Raw genomic sequence first — 22,235 nt, forward strand, 5'->3', positions numbered from 1 at the left:
TGACCTTTTCTGTAAGGCTGGTTATTTCATAATAAGTTATTCATATTATATATGAATAACTTTTCCTCTGAGAGAAAGGTCATGGGCAATGCAGCACTCCTGAGAATGTATCCCAGAAAATGGTGAACCAAAAAACCCAAGTGGTTCATAGGAAAATAAGACCAGTGAGTACAGTGCTGACCATTTTTAAACAAAATAATCTAAAAAGACCTGGCTGTAACAGTATAACTTTGAGGTCGCATCTTCACTTGAGTAAAATGACTTTGTTAACTTTTATGGAAGGCCTATCAATTTATGAAAAAAAATTTAAAAATTAAAAATTTCTGCTGCAAGTCTACCCCTTTAACTGTAAAATTAATGTAAATATATCTTTTTTGTGTGCGTTTGTGTTATCTCATGTCAAATGTTGTTGCTTTTTTAAGTTAATTATCAGCTCACATAGCAACTCTAGCTGCAGTCACCAGTCGTGCAAATAGGTACGATTCACTGAAATATTTTCCTAGCTGTATGCTTGACTAACACTAGTGTTCTCTTTAGTAACAGATATTTACATCTTTCTTGGAAGGGAAAAAGAATCAGCAACCATTTATTCACACAGTAGGACTGAACCGCCAATACTTCTTGACTGCTGGGCAGTCAGATTCTTTCATTTTACCTGAAATACAACCCTATGGACTTGAAACTACACTGATGAGAGCCACATAGTGTTAAGCACTGTATGAACGGCTAGTGAGAAAGAGTACATGTCCTGGAGACTCTGCAGTCTAATTAGCCAAAAGTGATGAAGATCTGACAGAGAAATGGTCAGAAAGGCAGAGTGCCTTGCCTAAGGTTACACAGGGTGACAGTGGCAAGGGTGAAAATGCAGCTGAAGTCATGAAAACCTTGTTCTGGGAAAGCCAGAAACAAAACTATAGGGAGCTCAGCAGGCTCAACAGCTTTTGCACTAAAGCTATATATTTTTTTAACCTAAATAAGTAGTGAAAACATGATTTCCTACAACATTCCCGAAGTGTTGGTGTTAGGAGTACATAGCTAGTAAAACCTGATGAGCATGGAAGAAAAGCTAGGAGCATAACGCAGCCCTTTTGATATTTTTCATTTGTTTGGAAATGCTTTCTAGCACTGCTTATATGGCATCAGCAATGTGGAGACTAATATTTTGCATATGTTAAGTCTGCAAAAATAGCCATTGCATGTTCCCTACCACTTCCGCTGCACCATACGACATAGGCATTCCTCCGTGGCAACGGGGCATTCCTAGGGGATTGAATATACTGTATTAAGTAGCAAAGGCACAAAATGCAATTTGGCAATGATTGTATTCCAGCTTCCCTGGTACTTCAAAGCCTTAAATATTGGTCCCTGCTTTTAAAATTCCCCTTAAATTTTTGCCAGGCGAGTTTGGACGTTGATCTCAAAATATGCTTTTCTCCCAGGCTCTTCATGCACACATCCATCTGTTGATGGCAAAATGAACTAGAGGAAAATGGGGTTATGAGAAAAAAAAGAAGTTAAATGATTATTGACTAAGGCCAGTGATGGGGGAGCTTACTTCAGTTTGAACAGAGGATGGCATTGCTGATGTTTTAAAAGTGCTGGATATGATTCTTAACACAGCTAGTTTGAGTATTTAGTCTCATATGTGCTTTTTTGTTTAATCTTATTTTCCATAGCCTTAATTTGCACTGCTCAGAAGAGATTTACCCCACTTACAATAGTTTTTTGTTAGTTATACCTTTGAATATTGATATAGCATGAAGCATACACCTGAAAAGAGTATTCCACAGCTTAAAGATGAAAGAAAAAGGAAAAAGAAAAAAGCATTTGGTCCTTTTAATACTTTATTCATTTTGAAGTTTTAAAGTTTTGCTGTTCTTTCCATTGTTTTTCATTTAGCCAAAGAATAGCAAGTTTTGATATCTGCCTCCCAGAAACCCAGTTCTTTGTTCTGAAAAGAAAGCAATGGTGATACTTAACTGACTAGAGGAGATACAGGAACATTTACATGCAGCTTTTTGCTTTGTTTTGATCTTGAAGTAAGGAATTCTTCAAAGCAAACCACCATGTTAAAAAAGTTTACATCTCAAGTTTTTGTACCTCTAATAGTTATAGACCACTTTCCTGAAATTTTGGGATTAAATGGTCCTTAAACGGTATTACCCTTTCTTTCCGAATTGGTTTCTAGTGTGTGCATAACAGCACTTTGGCATAAATTCATCTGATCTAATTGCAGGTTCTCCTCTCTAAACTCACTAGATCTTCTGTTGACCACAGAGAATTAAAGCTCTGAATTAGGCATACCAGGTAAATGCCTAAATTAGGTAGGATGAATCTAAGTGTTTCTCAAATGAAAACACACAAACCTTCCAGGGCTCTCTGACTGAGTATTTACCAGCTTCGGCAGTACTGACATAACTGAAAATGAACATGAAGAATTAGCAGAGTACAGAAAGTGCTAGGGGAAAAAAAAAGAGGTGAGCTGAAAGCACTGTTGCTAACCCTTAAAAAAAGAAACCATGAGTCAGACTTCAGAAAAACTGTTTTTATTGTCATTCTCGGAAAACTTGTTTTCTTACTGGGTCTTGAACTTCGGGGGCTTTATTTCATTTTCAGCTACCACGGCTAGAAATGTTTTTATTTATTTAAAAAAAAAGGAAATTGGGATTATCATTTAATCACATGATTCCAGGAGTTGGACCTGCAATAACACCAGACATTGCATGTTTTGCACAGTCTTTGATTCAGTTAGGTAGTACTGCTTCCAGGTGGGCTGACATGGCAAAATATACCAGATCTGCCATGGTCCTGCTCTCCTCCCCACAGCTGGTTGTGTGGTCCTGCCTCTTCCTTTGCAGTGATACTAGCATTTGTGTGATTGGGATTTGGCCAAAAATGAGTACCTCTCTTTTCCTGGATATGTTTTGGGAAGGATCAACAGCTTGAACTGTTGCACTCTCCAGTCATGCAAACGCTAGCACCAGCACAACAGCAATGGCAGAACCAAGCACTTGGGACTGGAGAAGAGGTTGGAAACACTTAGGTGGCCATGGGACCGTAGTGACACACTTACTTCTGAGATTCTTCTAAGTGGAATTATTAGTGAGTTTCATAGATATTCAAGTTGCAGTTAATGTATAAGTAATTTCCGTCCTTTTGCCCAAAGCCCTGACTGAAATCCCCTATGCAGGGCAGCTTATGGGACTTTTTAAATTGAAGTTCTGGAGGCCTGTCCCATGTGCTGATTTACTCCAGGAGGTAAAAGGAGTGCACGCTTCCCTTAGCCCTGCCTAGTGCATGTGATGTTACACAGCAGCCCTGTCCCTCATGGTTTTGGCTGAGGCCACATCTATTCTGTTCATTACAGTGGGAAAGAGGTAACACTGAGAGCAGGCAGCATGTGTGTACAACATTCAGGAACCAAGACACTTGCCATCCATGAGCAGGATACAAAAAATTGTTTGGCTGCTGTTTTTTGTGTTGTCTCCGTGTGTTGGTGTGACTGCCCTTCAGAATAAGAGGTTCCTGAAGAAGGTCAGTCAGCCTCAGTTCCTCGCCTCCACCAAAAAAATTGCTGACTGGAAACAGGAAAGAAAACACTGTTCAATACTCTTTGGTTCTGGGGTCTTATCTAAAGTAGCTTGCCGTCTCCTCTTCTCTCAGGTACTTGCTTTACCCTCATACTCCTGCATAGAGGTGGAACAAAGATTGATATCGTACCTTGACCTTGAGAAATATCATCAAGGATCTGGTCATATTTCCTTATTAAAAATTAATAATTACCTAAGCTTCTGCTTTTAGATAATAGAAAACTAAAAATGTTGTAACAAACTATAACATAGACTTTACAAAGCACGTGGCTCTCTTGAGGCCCTCATGAGAGATTTACAGCCTGATGCATACCATCAGGACTTGGAAAGCAGCTGGACTAGGTTCTTACACTGCAGAAAATGTTGACACTCTTCAGGCTTTTGGAGGAGTTTTAGTCTGCATATGAATAGCTTTGTAGGCTTAATTGACTTACATTGAAGGCTATCCCATTGTTATTTTAATGTTTGGGAAAATTCTTTCATTCCAAAAGTGAAGTCTAGTAAACCAGTATTCAGACTGGTGAAACACTAATTACTCTTTTTTCTGTTTTGCTTTTCCAGCCTTAGGTAGAGATATGCATATACTCTTTCTAAACTGCTTCAGGATATACTCCACTAAATTAAAAGCATTCCAGTGTCATGTAGACACAATTTTCTGTTCCAGTGTAAAAACAGATGAAGTCCATTTAAGGCACAGCAAAAACTCATTATCAAATATTTCTCTTTGAAAAGATAGAATAAGTTTTAAACAAGTCCACTGATCCTCTCTGAAAATAGTAATCAATATTTTCTATTTTTTTACAAATTTCTGTTGTAAATTGATCTTTTGATTGGGTTATTCAAGTTATTGTCTCTTGAGTGAATTGTGTTGACAGAGACTTCAGTTTTGTGATCTTTACTTTAGTATTAGTCTTGGTTTTCTGGAAATGAACAAAGAAAACCAGCTTCAGAAATATCTGTTCTTCTAGCCAGTAATCCTTTCCTTTTCCTACCAGAAGTGAGGGACAAAGAAAATATTGACAAAGGCTGAAACAGACTTTATAACCTTCAGGTTATGGATTCTATACAATAGGTATTAGCCACATACTATATTTTTCTACCAGTCTGACAAAGTTTTCAGGCTACTTCTACTTTATCAAAATGTAGCTGGCATGTATTTAGTAAGGTCAGGTGGACAGCTCACAAATCTGTACTGAAGTCAGGAATAATATGTGCTTTGGAAGATGCAAATGAGTACAGCAAACCTTGCATGTGAGATAACAGTTAACGCTGCCTTTCAGAGATGACAATGTGAAATTGGGCAAGTTACTTTGCCTTTCATTACTCCTTAGTACAAAGTGCAAACAGGGCTGGAACTGAAACTGGGTCACTGCTAACTTGTCCATATGTAGTAAATATTCTGTCACTTTTGTTGATTGGAGCACAAACATTCAAATGTTAAAAAAAACAGCTTCCCTTTATAATACTGTTGCTAAAAGTCCAGGAAATGTGAAGATTGTGTAAGTGGCTGTCACTGCTGTAGCGACCACAGGCAGAATACAAATTGAGGCACGAAAATATAGTGGCTGACTGATATTTGCTGGTAAGATTATTTTGCATAAGGTTTGACGACATGTGCGTTGAAGGCCGTGTTTTACATGTGGTCCACAATTCCCACAGTTACCCACAATGGGAAAAAAAATTTTTGAAAAAGATAAATTATTCATTTTTTTTCCAAAGCTACTAGGTTTTTGTACATTATCTATTCACTATTTGTGTATTAAGGGACCACTATAGGCTATGTTTTACATCATACTGTGTACAATAACACTTTCAAAATCATTTTGTATATTAAATTAGTGTACATAGAAGCTGAAGAAAATGAATCATGATGGAAAGCACAAAGCTGCCACATATTTTGTTTTTGTTCTTTTTTTTTTTTTTTTTTTGGGGGGGGAAGCTTAGCCCCAGTGACTTTCTGTACAGAGTCCTTTCTTTTCACACTATGGGAATGGTTTAAGGAGAAACTGTCAGTATGTTAGCAAAATTGGGCCGATAGACTTAGTGTTCCTAAATGAATTCTGTAATTCACTGACCCACTATGCTGATTCTCTAAGTGATTATCTGATTTTTGGTGAAATCATTGCCAAAAATGGAACTGAAAAGATCTAGCAATACTGTCCTTGGACTTCATTGTGTCCTGCAGGAGAGCAGCGTAAGACTCGCTTTCTTTTACTCTTCTGTTTACTGAGTGGGGGCTGCTCTGATCATAATTATGCTTGAGAAAGAGAACAAAGAAGAGCAAATCTACTCTCTAAAGAGTCCTCTGTCAGAAAGTGGACAAAGAAATGTTGGCTAGGCCAACAAAGAAGGAGAAGTCAAGGGAAAAAAAGAAAACCAATAAAAAGCAGTAACCTAAGAAGAAGACACTAATTCCCTCCTGGTGAAAGGCAGCAGGGAGCAGGGAAGTATTTTTATATTTTATTTTTTTATTCTGTCAATTGTGTGTCCCTGAATTGAAATATTTACTTTATAATCTTCATGCTAGTCTAAACTTTACACAGAGCACAATGAGGAGCCAAAATATTAATACAGTTCAACATTAATAAACCCTGCTGTATCAATAACAATTGTTAAATTCATCCTTAAGAAGTCCATGAAAGAAGTATAGCAGATGAGTGTTACTCTTGGGGGTTAGAGTATGCTACACTTGAGAGGTCTAAACACTTTCCAAGACAGGAGGGCTATGTCTGATATGGAGAACTACCATCCACTGAACTACCTCAGTCATGTTTTGCAAGGGTACACCTATAGAGCTAAGGGAGGTGTTATGTGACAAGGAGGTAAATACAAAACACATTCAAATGATAAAAAACATATTTCTAGAGAAACCATTTTCACTTGAGAGAGAAAATCCATTTTTTATTTTAAAAGGATGCAAGGCAAAGCTAATAGAACATTTTAAGAATCAATGGGAATGATGGAATGAGGATAATAGTGAAAATAGTAGGTATCATTTAAGAGACATCAAGATACCTGACGGGGAGTAAGAAAAAAGCCATCTTTCTGAAGCAAAAAAGACAGGGTGCAGTGAGCAAGTTATTCTGGAGGATAAAAGACTGGCTTGGAAATTGAAGACAAAGCTTAGTGGCAAGTGAAGCGCTTCAGAATGGAGAGGGATAATGCTAGCAGGGTGAATATCATCTCTATTGGATGCAATCTTGTTCTCTTTATATAGAGCTGTTCTAAAGGAAAAGCCATTAGAAACCACCTTTGCTGAATGAAGCAAGATGTGCAAAGGGATAAAAACGTTTAATGTATAGCAAGAGTGTGGCTAAAGCAGTATGAGAGAGAACTGAGAAAGCATTTGCAGAATTCAGCATGGGGAAAGAGACCAGGGACAACCTAGGAAAGAAACTAGGTCAACCAAGAGACCTGAGGGGACAGATCATGCTCACAGACAGCCAGGACTCCACTGGGGAGCAGTACAGAAATATCCAAGCATCAAGGAGCCAGAGCATATCAGGTATATATATATAAAAAAAAGCTAACTGACTATGTCTACGCTGTGGGGTAAAAGTGCTGTGCTGGTCACATCTGTTCAGTGGAAGATCTGCTGGAGAGAGCTGTGGCCTGTGTCCTGCCCGCGCACCAGCCTTTCCTCCCAAAGGCCACCGGTGACAGCAGCGAGCAGCCAGGTCTTGTCCTCACATGCTGCTGGGGGAGACCACTGTGTGCTAGTAGGTCACAAGATTTAAAGGTAGCCCATAGGACTATTAAAACTAAACTATAGAGATTAAACTATAGACCAAGAGTTTATAGTATGATGTAGGCAGTGCCATCTTGGCACTAAGTCTAGATGGTTTGACATGATCATTAAATGCAGTAATAAAGGCAAGGATGCTGCAGTTGTGTGCTTTCGATTGGACTATAACCTTGCTCTAAAAATCTTAGGGGACGATAAATATAATAGTGCTGGGATGCTTTTAGGAAATGCTGCACTTGTGTGATTCTGTGACCATTTCATTAAAAAAAAAAGATTAAAAAAAATGGTCTGAATTGATTAAGAGTTAATGTTCTATTTATGTAAATTTAGCTAAACAGTTGAAAAACTCCTTTCTCTGTATTAAGGAAAACATATTTTGTCCAGCTAGGACTTTCTTTGGTGACAGAAAGTAATGAAATATCTAAGCGCTTAGATCATGACTTACAGGAAGGAAAATCAAAGAATGATTGAAAAGGAGGAAAGAGCTAAGTCCTCATTGACAAAATCAAGGGAACATGCCTTGTTTAAAAATCTTTTACCTGAGGTACTTACTTCTTGCATCTCGACCTGATCCAGACCAAGTAAATCAAGTTAAGCAGATAATCAGCTATTCTAGAGAAGTGAGGGCTATATTAAGGCATCATGCTCTCAGAGGCTATTTTTCTTCAAAGTAAAAAAATAATACCCTGTATGTGCTGGAAGTACTAATATAGCCCCTGCAATTAATTTTCTACAGAATTTTTGAATTGGGAATATCATTTAAATAAGGACATAAGCCAGAGATGAGCAAAAATCCACATTACTTAGTCAATATTGGCTCTATCATGCTTTCACTGAACTTTAATAACAAGGGAATGTGAAGGGTGTAAAAAATTATAGCTCTTAGCCTTTTCCTTTATAATAGTTTTTTTAGGACTTTCTGGAAGTGAACATAACTTTCCTCAAGTTCTAAAATAAAAATAAACACTGTGTAGAAGTTGAATTTAGAAAGCTGTGTTCCACAGTAATAACCTATACTAGAACATTTTTGGGGGGAAAGCCCAGACACTTGGTTTTTGATATTAATAATGTTAATAATCACTTTAATGTTACTTAGTCTTGGCTTTATTATATTTGGCTTCAGATATCCATAATGTCTATATTTGCCTCAAATATACTTGTTTACCCTCTTTTCATAGTTATTGCAGAGAAACAGGAAAGAATCTTCCCACTATAAAGGACTAAAGGAGATCACATAACCTGCACCCCAAAATCAGCCTCTCTATGAACTGTAAACTGAAATACCGTGAGAGGCAGGACAGGCTGAACCACAAGGTCAGGACGTGTTACTGCAGCCCAAGGACAGGTTTAGTCCTAGATCAGATCTGCTCGTGGCGGTGCGGACTGCAAACTGAACGCAAAACTGCGACTGGATCCAGAAGCGTGGGAAGGTCCGTTGCCAGGCCTGTCTGCAAGTGGAGCTTCGTTTGCCGACGGTGCCCTGCTGCTTCCCCTCCTCACATCTGACTTTTATGATCTGCCCAGCAGATGTCCCCAGGCCACTGCCGGATGGCAGCGCACGGATGGCAGAGGCCGTTTTGTCTCTGTATGTTGATAGCTCTCAGTAAATAACAAGTTTGAACTGGTCACTTAGAGCTGGAAGCAGTCAATACCTAATCTTCCCCAGCCTGCGAAAGAGGCATGCTGGGTCACTTGCAGTTCTTTCAGCTCTTTTTGAAGTGTCAAAGAGACATTATAAGAACTAGTGTTGAATGATTTTAAAGCACAGATAAACAGAAGAAGATGTGTCAGTGCTACAGCCGTGACCATCGTTGTACAGCTAGCTGTGTGTATGCTAAAATGTGTATTATTTATATTCAGGCTTCACTATGCCGCATGTTAGCAGAATGCGACGTTAGCAAAAGTAACAAGATTTCTCATTATGATATTCCGTGTTCATACCTCAAATCCCTGTGGTCTTCCTAGACTCTCTTTAATATGTTTCCACGCAACAAGAATCTCTGATACAGACAAACTCGTGGCTTTGACATCGATGGGAGCAGTGCTGGGTTCTGTATTAAGAAAAATTGAAACAATAAACCTCCACTGTAGCAGCTTGTATTTATCAAAAGCACTCCATCTGAAACTGTCATTTACTTCCTTTATTCTACCTTAATACTCACAAGAAGGTATGACACTTATGGGGAACATGAAAAACTGAACAAGATGAAAAGATTATTATTATTGTATTTCTTTGTTTGTGTCATGCTACATCAATATCTTATCACTGATGACAGGCCCAGCAAACTATGACAGAATCCCTTGTCTATGTCCTTCCTAACTTGTTTTTGAAAATCTTTAATATTTGTAAATGATCCCCCCTGTTTCCCCTGATTCATACCCCTGAATCAACTTAACTCCAGAAGTAAAGGGAGCACCCATTCCCTTCCTGGCTTTTTAGTACCATTTTGTCAGCTCAAAACGAACAATACCCAGCTAGGATGCTCAGTCAGTTTTATACCAAATGAGATTATACCAAATAAGTAGCGATACCCAGAGCTGTAGTGAAATGTTAAGTAAAAGAACTTTTGAGGACTATGTTGTCATGCTATCAGTAAACAAACCTTGAAGCGATAGGTACCAGTATCTGCGACACACGATCTTCTCTCTGCTGTTGAAGCATTTACCTTTTTAGGCCTGGGATGCATACTGTTCAAGCGAAGAGACTAACGCCTATAATATGTATTTCTAGCTGTGTTGTTATCAGTAGCCCTACATCTATGCCTCCATCATGATGCTCTTTACAGTGCATTTTGCAGTCCCGGTCTCCTGATCTTCTGGAGCAGCAGACCCACAGGCAGGCAGGCAGGTGCCAGGGCTCCCTCCCTGCCCTCACACCTGGGTCCAACTTCTGCCAGGGTTCGGGAAGTTGTCTGGGTAAGCACACACACAGAGCTGCCAGGACAGGCTGCAGATCTTTACATACCCCAAATCTGTATGGCCATTTAGTGCATTGGCAGGGAAGTGCATCCAAAAATTTTCGGACATCACATTGAGATATGAGTTAAGGAAATACTTTCTGCTTTATTACCTAAATATTGCTGCAAATTTGTCCAAGGAACCTATGACACGGAGACGAGGCTTGCACACCACCAACAAGGCACGGGGCAGCAGCATTTCACCACTGTTCTAGCTTAGTTTATTTGCTCAGTAAATAAGTGAATTCACATAACACTGCAGTAGCAGAGCCTGCAGTTTCTTCCTTAGCCTAATGTTCCTCATTACATTTCTAATGTGTTGATCTGCTCCTGAAGGGCAGACAGAGGTCCTGGCTCTTCTCATATAGGGAGGCACATCAAAGAGCTTTTCAAAAAAATTTTTTTTTTGGGGGGGGCCTCATTTAACAGGATTACAGAGGAGTTTCCTTATGTAACAGTCTTGACTCATTAGCTACCCACCTCTCTCTGATCATACTACAGGGATTGTTCTGGCACTAGGGCCCTATACTTTTTTTCTGATGTGGCTTGCAGATATTTTTCATCCTTTTTGATGTTGAATTTTCAATGTTTGTTGCTCTTTTTGATCTTCTTTTTTATTTACTTCTAAAGAAAAGAAGCATTTCTGATGTGATGCAAAATGGTAGTCACTCCTGTTGTGTATTACTACTAAGTATAGAATACATATGGATCTTTTCAGGTAACAAATAAGAAAAAATATTTTCCGGGAATAAGTGAAATCATCTTCTGAATTCAATAATGAAAGAACTGTGCTACAAAGAAATATATTCCTCATAAAATGATTTTCTGTTCAATAGGTATACCCTGCTTTCCATTTTATGTACCACTAAGATTTGTGCAGCAAAAGCTATTTTCAAGCTTTTGTATTATTGAAGCAATTACCTTGTTGTCAGAAAAGATTGCAGTGGGATAAATAATTTCTGATGTACACAAAATGTTGGTTGGCAGCCTTTACACTTTCTATAAATGGAGAAATCATTTCCTCCTCATGGCATTCACTAGAGGTCATTTATATATTGTGCAAAACAGAAACAAAGAGTATTTTTTGATATTTTTAAAAATAAATTGTTTTTAACAAATGGAATAGAAATAGTTGGGTTTTTTTAATGTGAAACAAATGCATTTCTTACATATCCAGCAATTATTCACTGCAATTTCACTGATATTAGACACTAAGAAGGTAAGTATTCAGCAAAAGAACAGAAATGATATTTTTAGGAATAAGGTACATTATGACTCTGAAAGTTTATGGAGATGAAATGGCATTTTTTATTGATTCAGATAGGATGAGGACCATATAATTTCTGGTCCATGGCTCAGTACAATGTCATGCTTTATTCTGTGTGTCTAGAACTGATGATAAGTTTGACAGGTTCATTAGGTTCTTCCATAATGGCTGCTGGCGTTATAATCATATTCCTTTATTAATATTTTGGCATTATGTTAAATCTATCGGTATCTTCCTGAGGTCATACTGATGGAAAAAAGTCCTTAATGATCCCTTTAATATTCCCTGATCAACTTAAAGTTACAGCATAGTAAGTTTTCAGAAGGCTGTGTACAATGTCCACAAAACAGTCCTTTTCATATGCCAAAATCACACTCTAAGGAAACATGTTCAATTTGCAACACTCAGGGATGGCTACAATATAGCAGAGCAAGGGATTACACTGGCATTCAGCTGTCATCCAGAGAGGGAATCCTGAATTTTGATACTGGTGGATAAGAGAAAGTGTAGCTATCAGCTTTCATTGCATCCCCAGTACTGCATTTACTGCCCTAAACTTTCCTGTTTTTCTCAGATACTCATCCTTAAAGATATCCATGTCATCTACCATAAAAGCAAGTCTAGGACCTCTTCATGTTCACCGAATGATGTTTTAACACTCCTATGGAAAGCAGCCTCTATCAGGATCCCTTGTCCAATCACTTAATACCCATTTGCTTCCAATTTTGACTCAAGAATGGATTTTTTTACACACTTCCCTAACTCAAAATCTGAGCTCTCATTTGACCCTAAGAACCTCAGGCTTATTAGGTAATTGCCTTATTACTCCAGGCAGTTCCACATGGTTAATATGTTAAGACTTCAGCAAGGAGCAATGACTGAGATAATTCCTTTCTATGGAAAAATCCACAAAGGGGATCTCATAGTAAGGAAACCATAAGGAGGATTCCCTCTTGTGTAATTACCTGTTATCATCCTAAAGGTAAAGAAGGTGATATCATTTGCTCCCTTGCTGGAAACAGCCACAGGAACTATCTTCCAGATCTGAGAAACTGATTCAGAAACTTCAGTAAACTGTTGTCATCTCTAAGAAAAACCAAGGGAGACAACGCTCAGCTCTGCCCCTCGGACATGGACCAGTTGATGTGTCCCTGATTTGGGGACCCCGCTATATGTGCAATATCATGACTGCCTATAGGATAAGACAGACTCCAGAATCTTGTCTAGAGAGGCAAAAAGATGTCTTCGTAAAAGGAAATATACACCCTGATACTAGGATTATAAAAACTGATTTCCTAAACATAAAAAATGAAATGACTGACCCTTGGTCTTTACTTAAGCCTATTTTTTACTTAAGCATATTTTCACCTTCTGTCTCGCCAATGTCTTTGCAGAGGACTTTAAAACAGAGAAAAAGTAGATAGTCTCATAATAATGGCAGAACTCCTATTTCTATCAAAGACGGGAGCTGTATAAATGGAGTTCCTTAATGAGAAGATCTAGGTTCTTGGGTCATGTCTATATGACTAAATAAAAGAGAGCCAGGGACCTGGCCAAGGCACACGTGGTTAGCTAAGGTCCAGTAGCACAGCCTGCTGAAGTAGCGTTTTTCTAGCACAGTACTTAGCGAAGGTGCTCCGCGTCCTGGAGTGTGATGTTTGAGCAAGTGGCCTGCCTGAAGGTGCACGTAAATGTGCCCTTATTAGTCAGGTAGGGCTTCTGTCCCAGCGATGTCTCTCTCCCTTATGCTCTCTCCCCGTGTACTCCTTGCTGCGGCTCTCCCTTCTCCATGGAGTAACCTGGCAATATTACATAACAGAGCGCTATGTGGGAAAAGGAGCTGCCTTATTCCCATAAAGGCTTTGATTTCCTACAAACAGCTCCCTGGCCCTGGTGAGCAATTGGAAATTGGACGTGAGACTGACAGAATTCAGGCTCTGTTCGATTAAAAGTGCTGAGCAGCGTTGCTGTCTTCATGGATATAAATGATACCTTTGTAAAAAGTGACATGGCAGCTGGAGCTATCCACATAGCACAAGGAGGGGATGTGCCTATAATATTGATTACACAGCTGACTTCCCATAGGGGCTAGTGGCATTAAACAAAGGAAGGCTTAATAAATTATTTCATATCAGGGTTATGATTCCATTCTTTAGAAATTCAATGAAGACAGCAGTAGCTAAAATTTTACGGGGTCGAATCCAGATGGATCAGATGGTAAAAGCAGGAAATAACCTACTGTCATTTACAACAAATATGCCAATTTATTAATTTTCAGGTTTACCTAAATTCCAAGGAGCTCAGCTTTAGCTACAGAATGATCCACAGAACTTCACTTTATGAATGTAAGATTTTAATTTGATACACGGAGGCTATATTTAGAAGTGCATAATTGCACATTTTCTTCTGAATGAAAAGGAATATTTGTTTATTTAAATAAGGGCTCAGGATGAAAAGCTAGGGGAACTGGACCTAACCAGAAAAATATTTCAGCCTGAACTGTCTCAGTTAATATCACATCACTCACTAGCTAGCCTAATGCATAACTCCTTAAAACTATGAAGGAACAAAACTCTAAAGGTTGCTACGTGGACCTTCTCCCTTCAGGTAACTGAGAACTTTGGATCTCCATGGGTTGAATGAGTTAGTTCAAAGCCATATGAAAAAGGAGCAAAAATCTGTGCAATATCGTTACATCTTGTATGTACTACAAAGTGCATCTGGGGTCCCTCAGGAGGTTTTAAACAAACACAGGAAAACTCAAGAGTCTTCAGGCTTTATCTTGTATTGCTCAGGGCTCTCTTTCATATCTAGAAGTTTTTCACAGTATTCACTACATTGTTTATCAAAATTATAACACTCTCATTTCTGTGAAGGTGATTTCTTTATGTGCCTAAAGGGGAAGATAGGTACCTACGGAAACTAACAGACATATTCTGTCTCTCCCATTGTGGCAATCCTGTTAAAAATGCCTCTGTAAAAGACTGAACTCATCTTGAAACCACTTGAGTTCCCTCTTTCTCTCAGAAGCCTGTTTCCATTTCCTTTCATGTTTTCACCTATTTCTAGGCTTGTCTTTGCTTGTTGCTGGAATACATCTACTGTGCCCTTCTCTTCTATCTTCTTTTTGCAGGTAATTGTATATCTTTCATTCTCGTCTGCATCTTCTGTATATGATCCTCCTTCCCCCTTCAGAACTGGTCCTGGCTCTCCTGTCATCTCTTTCTTCACTAAAACTCCTTGGTCTTTTGCTTACTTGCTTTCCTGTGGTCTCTCAGTCCCTCAAACTGGGGGATGAAAAGATTAACCCCTTCAGAGGGGGGTTAAAAGAGGTCAAGAAAAAGCTCTCATTTTTTGGCTTGTGTCCGCTGAGATTCTTTGGCCATTGACTGGTGTTTTTTTAGGCCTTTTGCCTCAGAGCCGCTATCATGTAATCATATATCACCCAGAGGGGAACATCTCACTCAATGGCATGTGCAAGGCTGCTTGCCCAGGCACAACTCAGAGCCACCACAGATGGACTCTGAATGTCTGATTAGAGAGCACAAAACCTGCAGTCACAGAGCTCCAGAAAAGACAGACACATGCTTTCATTCTTAAGAGAGGAGAAATTTCTTCCTTGTCCAGGATCTGTCCCATGCAAACTTTTGCTTTTGCCTGTGTGCTGAGCAGAGGCAACAGGATTTAGGCAACAAACTCCCTTAGATAAATTTGTTATGCCAGTGGACAAAGGTAGATATATCTTTAGAGGTGGAAAAATCTTTATGTGACCTAAAGTTTTCTTAATTTTTAATAATTTTATCCTAGGCCTTTATGCTAGATTTTTGCAGAGCAGTGAATTGGATTCATGATGAAAAGCAAGTAAAGCTAAAGGTTTGCTCGATCAGCCCTAGGATCATAATATATTGTACTGTCAATCTTTATTTAATATCACCTTTTCAATAGAAAGCCTTGAGAAAATGTGCCTTCAGTCGTCTTGCCTTAAAGTGTGCAAGTCCGTGCCTCTTTCAAAACCAGTTCTTCCTTTTCTTTCCATAGCAAACTGAAACATCTTTGTCCTCAGTCTCCACATTGCCCAGAATTTAGCTGTAATAAACTGTTTCATTGTTCCTTTAAATTTTCAGTGGAGCACCTTGAATTACTCTTGAGAAAAACTTTAAAAATTAATTTTGCAGTGTATTGTCAGAGCTTATCATACTTTTTTCCTCAGATATAAGTCTAAGAAAGTATTTAGCCCCATTGAATTCCACTTGCCAAAGCAAAGTCTAATGTACAGACTTATGTAGAAATTGAATTAGCAAAGCTATAATGGGTAGGTATTTTCAAATAACTGAATTTTAATCAGAAAAGTTGGTTTCTAGGGGTATGCTCTATAAGCACAGGAAAAAAGTTCATTTAATAATTCTATTCAGATTATTTGCAAAGTTAATACTTTAAAAGAAATGTTAGAAAATGGATTTATATATTACTGGTTATTCCATTTCCAGTTTTACCCCTAAAACAATCAGAAGACTACTTATTAGAATTCAGTGTTCAGCTTTTGCTAAGACAGCTTTTGCAATTCCAAGAAATAAATAATAATTACAAATAAGAAATAAATTTATTATCTATTAAGGTTTTTGCCTCCTTTCTCTTGTATCACTCTCTTTTTTATTGAACTTTCTGGTCAGAGAATAGAATTGTTAAGTTGTAAAAACATCAACATCAGTATCACAACTTTATCTATTAAGGAACGGAGAAGTCACATGGAAATGATAAAAATGTCCAAGTTGCACAGGGCAATTTTTACATTTTAAAATGCAATTATTTTTATATTGATATGAATATTTGATAATGTTGATCCAAACAGTGGAAAACAAACAGATTACCGGAACTGCTTTTAGCAGAAACAGCATTTCCCTAAAATTATTGGGAAGGACTAGGTAATTTCTGCTACACCAAGGCTCCAAAATTACACATTGCTAATATGGAATAACATTTAATGTTTTTCAGCTTCACAAGAAATACTGTCATTTTCAAACTATACTTTTGTAGTGATAGTATAAAATTCCTCCATATAGTGAAGCATATGGCTTCCAACAATATAGCTGCTCAAAATATTTCTGGGGATAATATTTGCCTACCTTTTTGTGTGTATGGAAATTTCCATTAGCTGGCTTTTGTCAATACAGAACAACTTCTTTTACTAGTATAAATTAGTCTTTTCTCAGAAAATGCAGTCAGGAGTTATATCAAGTTGAGTTCCTAGCAATTTTCCAGAAATATTTTCCATCTGTGTTTCTGAACTGCTTATATAACTCACGCTGCATATTTGGCCATGAATGTAAATTCATAACTTTCTATGCTAATAAAACAAGAAAGGAAACAATAGAAAAAAAAACAAAATTGCATTCTGTGGACTTTTGGTATCCATTAACCATAAAATGAACATTCATGAGTAAATTTATATAAACTTTGGGTTGTTGTCAGATTAACTCATGAAAAAAAGTAGCATGAACTTCACACACAATAGAAAACATCAGCCTTCCTTTTCTCATTTCTTGACCAGCCCAGCTTATGGTCCAGGCTATAGACTTCATATCAGGCATGAAGCTCCTTTACAAGAGACTTTTTTGTTAGGACTGATATGGCTTGATTTCTCCTTCTAAATTTTTGATGCTTTCTGGGCAAGCTTTGGCAAGTTAGTTCACCTCCTTCTCTGCAAAACAGCATTGATGATACTTACTACTTCTGCAAAGATTTTGAAATCTGTGATTGAAATTGCATGGTATAATAGGACATATAATGTAAAAATAGCTATATATAGATATGACATACAAGTGAATTTTACTATATGTTGAACTGACCTCCTTCAGCTGAGCAGATGACCACAATAGGGCTGAATGGACCATCTCCTTTGTTATTGTAAACACCAACTTTCACCTCAAAAGGAGTCAGAGGTGGCACACTTTCATCTCTATAGATGAACTTTGAGGCATCTGAAGATGTCACCATTTTTTCCTTCCAACCTCTTGTTCCATTGGGTCTGAAAGCTACAATATATCCAAATCCTTCTCCATTCTGAAACTCTTCTGACACTGGCTAAAATAGAAAGTTCAAATAATGGTCAGATGTGGCCTTACTCATTTAGAAAGCAATTACCCAGTGACTGAATATAAGCTGGCTGCTTGTGTCCGGGTGATCCCATGCTTGATAACAGAGAGAGACAATTGTTTCTGAAGAGGAACCTAGGAGGAGCTTTTCTTCAGCTAGTCCTCATGGTTAGGTCACTGCCCCAGGAGTAAATAAGCTCTTGGGCTCAGAGAGATTTTGCTTCTATACTTCCCTTCTATACTTTGACTGATGCTTTAACCAGTGGTCTATTAGTTGAATAGCCACTTCCAATGGCCTTGTTAAAAGCATAGAGCAGCATGTTGTTAAGGCCAGTGCTACTGGGATTCAATCCTATTGGGATTTAGGTGCCACCCTATCTAATTTCTGTATCTAAATGGGTTGTCAAGCCTTAATGATTTATATCAAGGGTTCATCCTGAAACTTAGCGATAAAATGTCATAAAACTAGTTATTCTAACTCTCAAACTGAAAGTCTTGTGGAAAAAAAAAAAATCTCATTTGCCTTGCTTATGCCAGAAGAGCTGTGAAATTTGCTGCTTAAACTGGGACATATATGCTGTAAGCAGGCAGTCAGCAAAGGCACTTACTTAGGTGTTGAGAAGCTAAGCACTGCAGCATCTAAATCTTATATGTCCAGCTCAAGGAATGGAATTATTCCTGCTAATTTGCTGCCTGCATTTCTTAAAAAGTCAATGGACTGGGTTAGGTATTAGGTTTTTAAGAGCTGTCAGCACATAAAGCCAACACCACAGCAAAGGTGTCTCAACACCATCTCTTGAAGAGTCTCTTAGATCTGCAGCTAATGAGAGTGTGAGTTGGAGTGGAGACACAGGGGATGCAGAGTAGTCTCCCCCTCCAAGCCACGAGTGAGTGTCTCATCATGAGTTATCTCACTACACCAAGTGAGACCATTCTCTAGCTGGCCTCCTGAAGCTGCACACTGTGCATCCAAGACAGAGAAATTCAATGGAAAAAGGAGACAGGCTTTGTAGCGTAGTGATTTCAGCTGGAATGGAGGAGTCTTGCTACTCTTCACAGTGCTTATGGATTTTTGTAGCAGACAGTCACCATCAAAAAGAAAAGAAATAAACGAGAGAGAGAAGAACCCTGAGATTTCACTGCAAACCTGAAATGCATGATCTGTGAATCAATGCTAAGTGATTAAAGTTTTGTTTGAACTGGCTGAGTATAATTCTGCCTATGCCGATTAGTCTTTTTTCTGAATTATTCTCAGACATCCATATACTATCTCATTACTTCTTCAAAATACCTTGTTGAATTCCTATTTCCTATCCAATTTAGACTTCTGGATCCTGTAAAAGCAGAGCTGGAGCTTGTGCTGGACCTAGGCTGACTTGCACTGTGGTTGTGCCTTATGGAAACGCAATGATTTTACCAGAAAGCACAGCAGTGTAGTGAGCACAGTAATCTGTAGCGAGTTGCTGATACCACTTACACTGTATTATCCAGTATGCCAGTATTAGTTCTTTAGCAGAAAATTGAACACTTATTTCTAATTATTTTTTTGTGTGTGTTTTGCTTTGTCTTTTACCTTTACCTCTCATTTCTGGAAGAGAGATGGTGACTATAATTAGAAAGGGTAGAAATCTTTCAAACAGTTGAAACAGTATAAATATGCCCACTTTATCTATGATTGACATAGATGAAATATCTTGATGTTTTTGTTCTTTTAATTTGGTTAATGACTTTATGTAGTTTAAGAGGTATGTGAAACAATATAGTGTGCTGAAATTAGTTACATCAGGAAGAACTAGGTGTTGATAGAAACAATAAGTTGACCAGGAACAAAGAGAAAGGAGTGACATTTTGTGCATTATTGACAGTCTGTATTCTTTAGCTTAAGGTGAAGAAGCCAAGGTACACTGAAAGCTATATTACAGCAATTAGTAAGTCTGTTTAAACTGCTTAATTCTGTTTTAAACTGTTTGCTGTATTTCTATTGCCTGATGGCTCACTCTCAATGATTATCGTTCCTTTGTATCTCTGGTTTCTTTTGGAAGAAGACTTGGACCATTGGCAGGGAGAGGGATATTACACACTTCAGTAGTGTTCCAATCCAGACACTTGGGGAAAACTATAAACACGCTTAATATCCTATTAATATATCATATTAAGGACTGGAATTAGACTAGTCTAACCCAGATGTGGTTGTAGTCGCCTGTTGTTTTTGTTTGAGATTCCACAAGTTCTCTCCTGATTGGAGAGATGCTGTGGAGGTGCTGCTGCTTATAGTCCGGCAACTTTAATCAAAATCAGATCAATGCTGATTTGCCTCAGCTGTCTCAGGTAGCTGGTGTTGGGGGAGACAGATGTGCCAACATAGCATCCTCTTCAGATATTCCAAAATGCATCACTTTCAGTAGTTAGCTAGAATTTTGTTTCTCTTACCAACTGAATCACTCCTCAAGATGGCTGATTTTTTTTTTAATGACCCCCCCCCCCCCAAATCTTCATTTGATGGAACTGTTTTTTGTAAAATGTGTTGAATCTGAAATTTTTTATGATGAATCTTAAAGTTTTGAAAACTCCCCTCAAGAAAAGTCTCTCTGCTCTCCTGTGTTATTTATGATCAAAACATGAAGCAGAGAAAGCAGCTCTCTTCCCCCTCTCCCTCCTGCCAGTCTCCCACAGCCACACGTCTGTTTTACATCTTGTATCACAAATGTCTTCTCTAAATAAATGTGTATTACAGGTCTTTAGTTTTGTATTTTTGTGAAACAATACAAATTTTTTTTTTTTTTTTTTTTTGGATTGAGTTAGAATATATTATAAGGGTTTCCCTCTCTCTTCCTCTAGCTATTTCACCTGGGGTAGCATTCACTTGAGAGCCAAGAAAATCAAATCAACCTAAGCAGTCAATGGAGAAGGAAAGAGTGATAAATTAGCATAACTGGAGCTGCTGCTGGATGGAGTGGTTTCACCATAATCTTCCCAACTCAAAACAGATGGAAATATGCACTATTTCAAAACTTTGGAACACATTTATAGAATACTATTTTTTGTTCATGTCTTGCCAATATTTGCTGTAGGGAAACCCCAGTACAGTACTCCTTACTTTACCCTCAAAGAAGCAAACATGAAACAAGTACTTTAATCAAAAAGTCCCTTACCTCCCATGCTATTACTAATTCATGTCGTCTTCCACTTCTGCCACTTACATTAGCTGGAGGTGTCTTTGGAACTGCAAACAAAAAGGAAAAAAAAAATCAGAATGTCCAAATTACTGAAGTTTTCCCCATAGTAACAAGTTGCTGCAGAAGATGGAAAGTTGTTAAAACAGAACAGAAATAATAAGTATAGCACTCTGCAGTAAAGAATATTTGCTGCAGTTTCCTGGTTTCATTACAGAGAATCCCACAATCAAGCTGGTAGACTCAAACAAACCACAAGATGATAAGAAAAATGATATTGGAATAAAAAGTTACTTAAACAATATTTCTTCTGCAGATTAGTAAACTTTTCAGTGTTGAGGCCATCTAAGAGATGAAACAGGGATATTGTTAGTATTTTTATTTTTCCAAGAGACAATTCAAAAAAAAAAAAAAAATCAAATGCTAAGGAACCATCCCTAAAAAACCCCTTCCATTTCATGCAAAATACTAGAAGCAGAACTATTCACAATTCTTTAAAAATTGAGACCATTATATTTCCTTAAACTATTTCATAACAATGCGTACACCTATACAGCTGACATAGCACATGTGAGCAGCTAATGAAGTTCTTCAAACAATTTATAAATATCATTATCAGTTTGCTTTGAGTTAACATATTCTGTAAAACTTTAGAAATCAGAGTTGTTTCACTGGAATTGTGAGCGAAGCTCCTAAAATGACTGATGTGTTTTGAGTTTATTTACTGTGAGCAGATAATGCCTGCGTTGTTCATTTGATTAAATATATCCTTAGATACAAACTTTCTCTGTTCTTCCCTGCAGCAGTACATAGATCGCTGGTAGAAATGTACTGTGAGGCATTAACTGTTAAGGCCTTATTGCATGCTATTTAGCTTATTTATCAAGTAGCATTGTGCCTTTGAACTATACAAAGAAAAATAAGTTTAAATAAACATACACAGTCTTCTCTGCTTCCCATGTTGATCATTAAGGTCTCAAGTTCAATTCAAGTACAGTTGTTACTAGACACAGGACATTCACCTAAGACTTCAGAATTAATCTATGTAGTGTCTTTTGAACTCTGAACTCCCCTTTAGAGAACAAAAGCCCAGTTCTGCTTTCTTTCTCGTAACTGATGCAAACCCACAAAGATTAGGAGTTGCTTCTGATTTACACTGTTGGAGATGAGAAGGGAGTGAGAAAACGGTTATGCATAAGTCTCTAACATCAAATTTTTGCCCTTGTATCTATGTTTCTTATGAGACCGATATGGGAAATTTCTAATGTGTGAAACACCTCTCTCCCATAAAGCTGTGTTCATCTGGCCTTCCTTTTTTTTTTTTTTTTTTTTTTTTTAATCTTTTTTCCTCCTCCTTTCTTTCCTTCACACATCCTCCCTACACAATGCTAAATGGTATCTTTCGTAGTTA

At 37.9% G+C, this 22,235-nt stretch overlaps 1 protein-coding gene across 3 annotated transcripts in view; it reads right to left on the reverse strand.

Moving 5' to 3' along the window:
* CNTN5 (contactin 5) overlaps positions 1-22,235 on the reverse strand; it is a 656,184-nt gene that overhangs the window by 9,372 nt on the left and 624,577 nt on the right. For all 3 annotated transcript variants that reach the window (XM_064505105.1, XM_026109144.2, XM_064505106.1), the window contains 3 exons: positions 20,804-20,874; positions 17,406-17,640; positions 9,277-9,386 (listed from right to left, as the gene is read on the reverse strand). In XM_064505105.1, the coding sequence (XP_064361175.1) occupies positions 9,277-9,386; positions 17,406-17,640; positions 20,804-20,874 (416 nt within the window). The remainder of the gene's footprint in view (positions 1-9,276; positions 9,387-17,405; positions 17,641-20,803; positions 20,875-22,235) is intronic.

Source organism: Dromaius novaehollandiae, chromosome 1, assembly GCF_036370855.1.
Source record: "Dromaius novaehollandiae isolate bDroNov1 chromosome 1, bDroNov1.hap1, whole genome shotgun sequence".
Taxonomy (NCBI): domain Eukaryota; kingdom Metazoa; phylum Chordata; class Aves; order Casuariiformes; family Dromaiidae; genus Dromaius; species Dromaius novaehollandiae.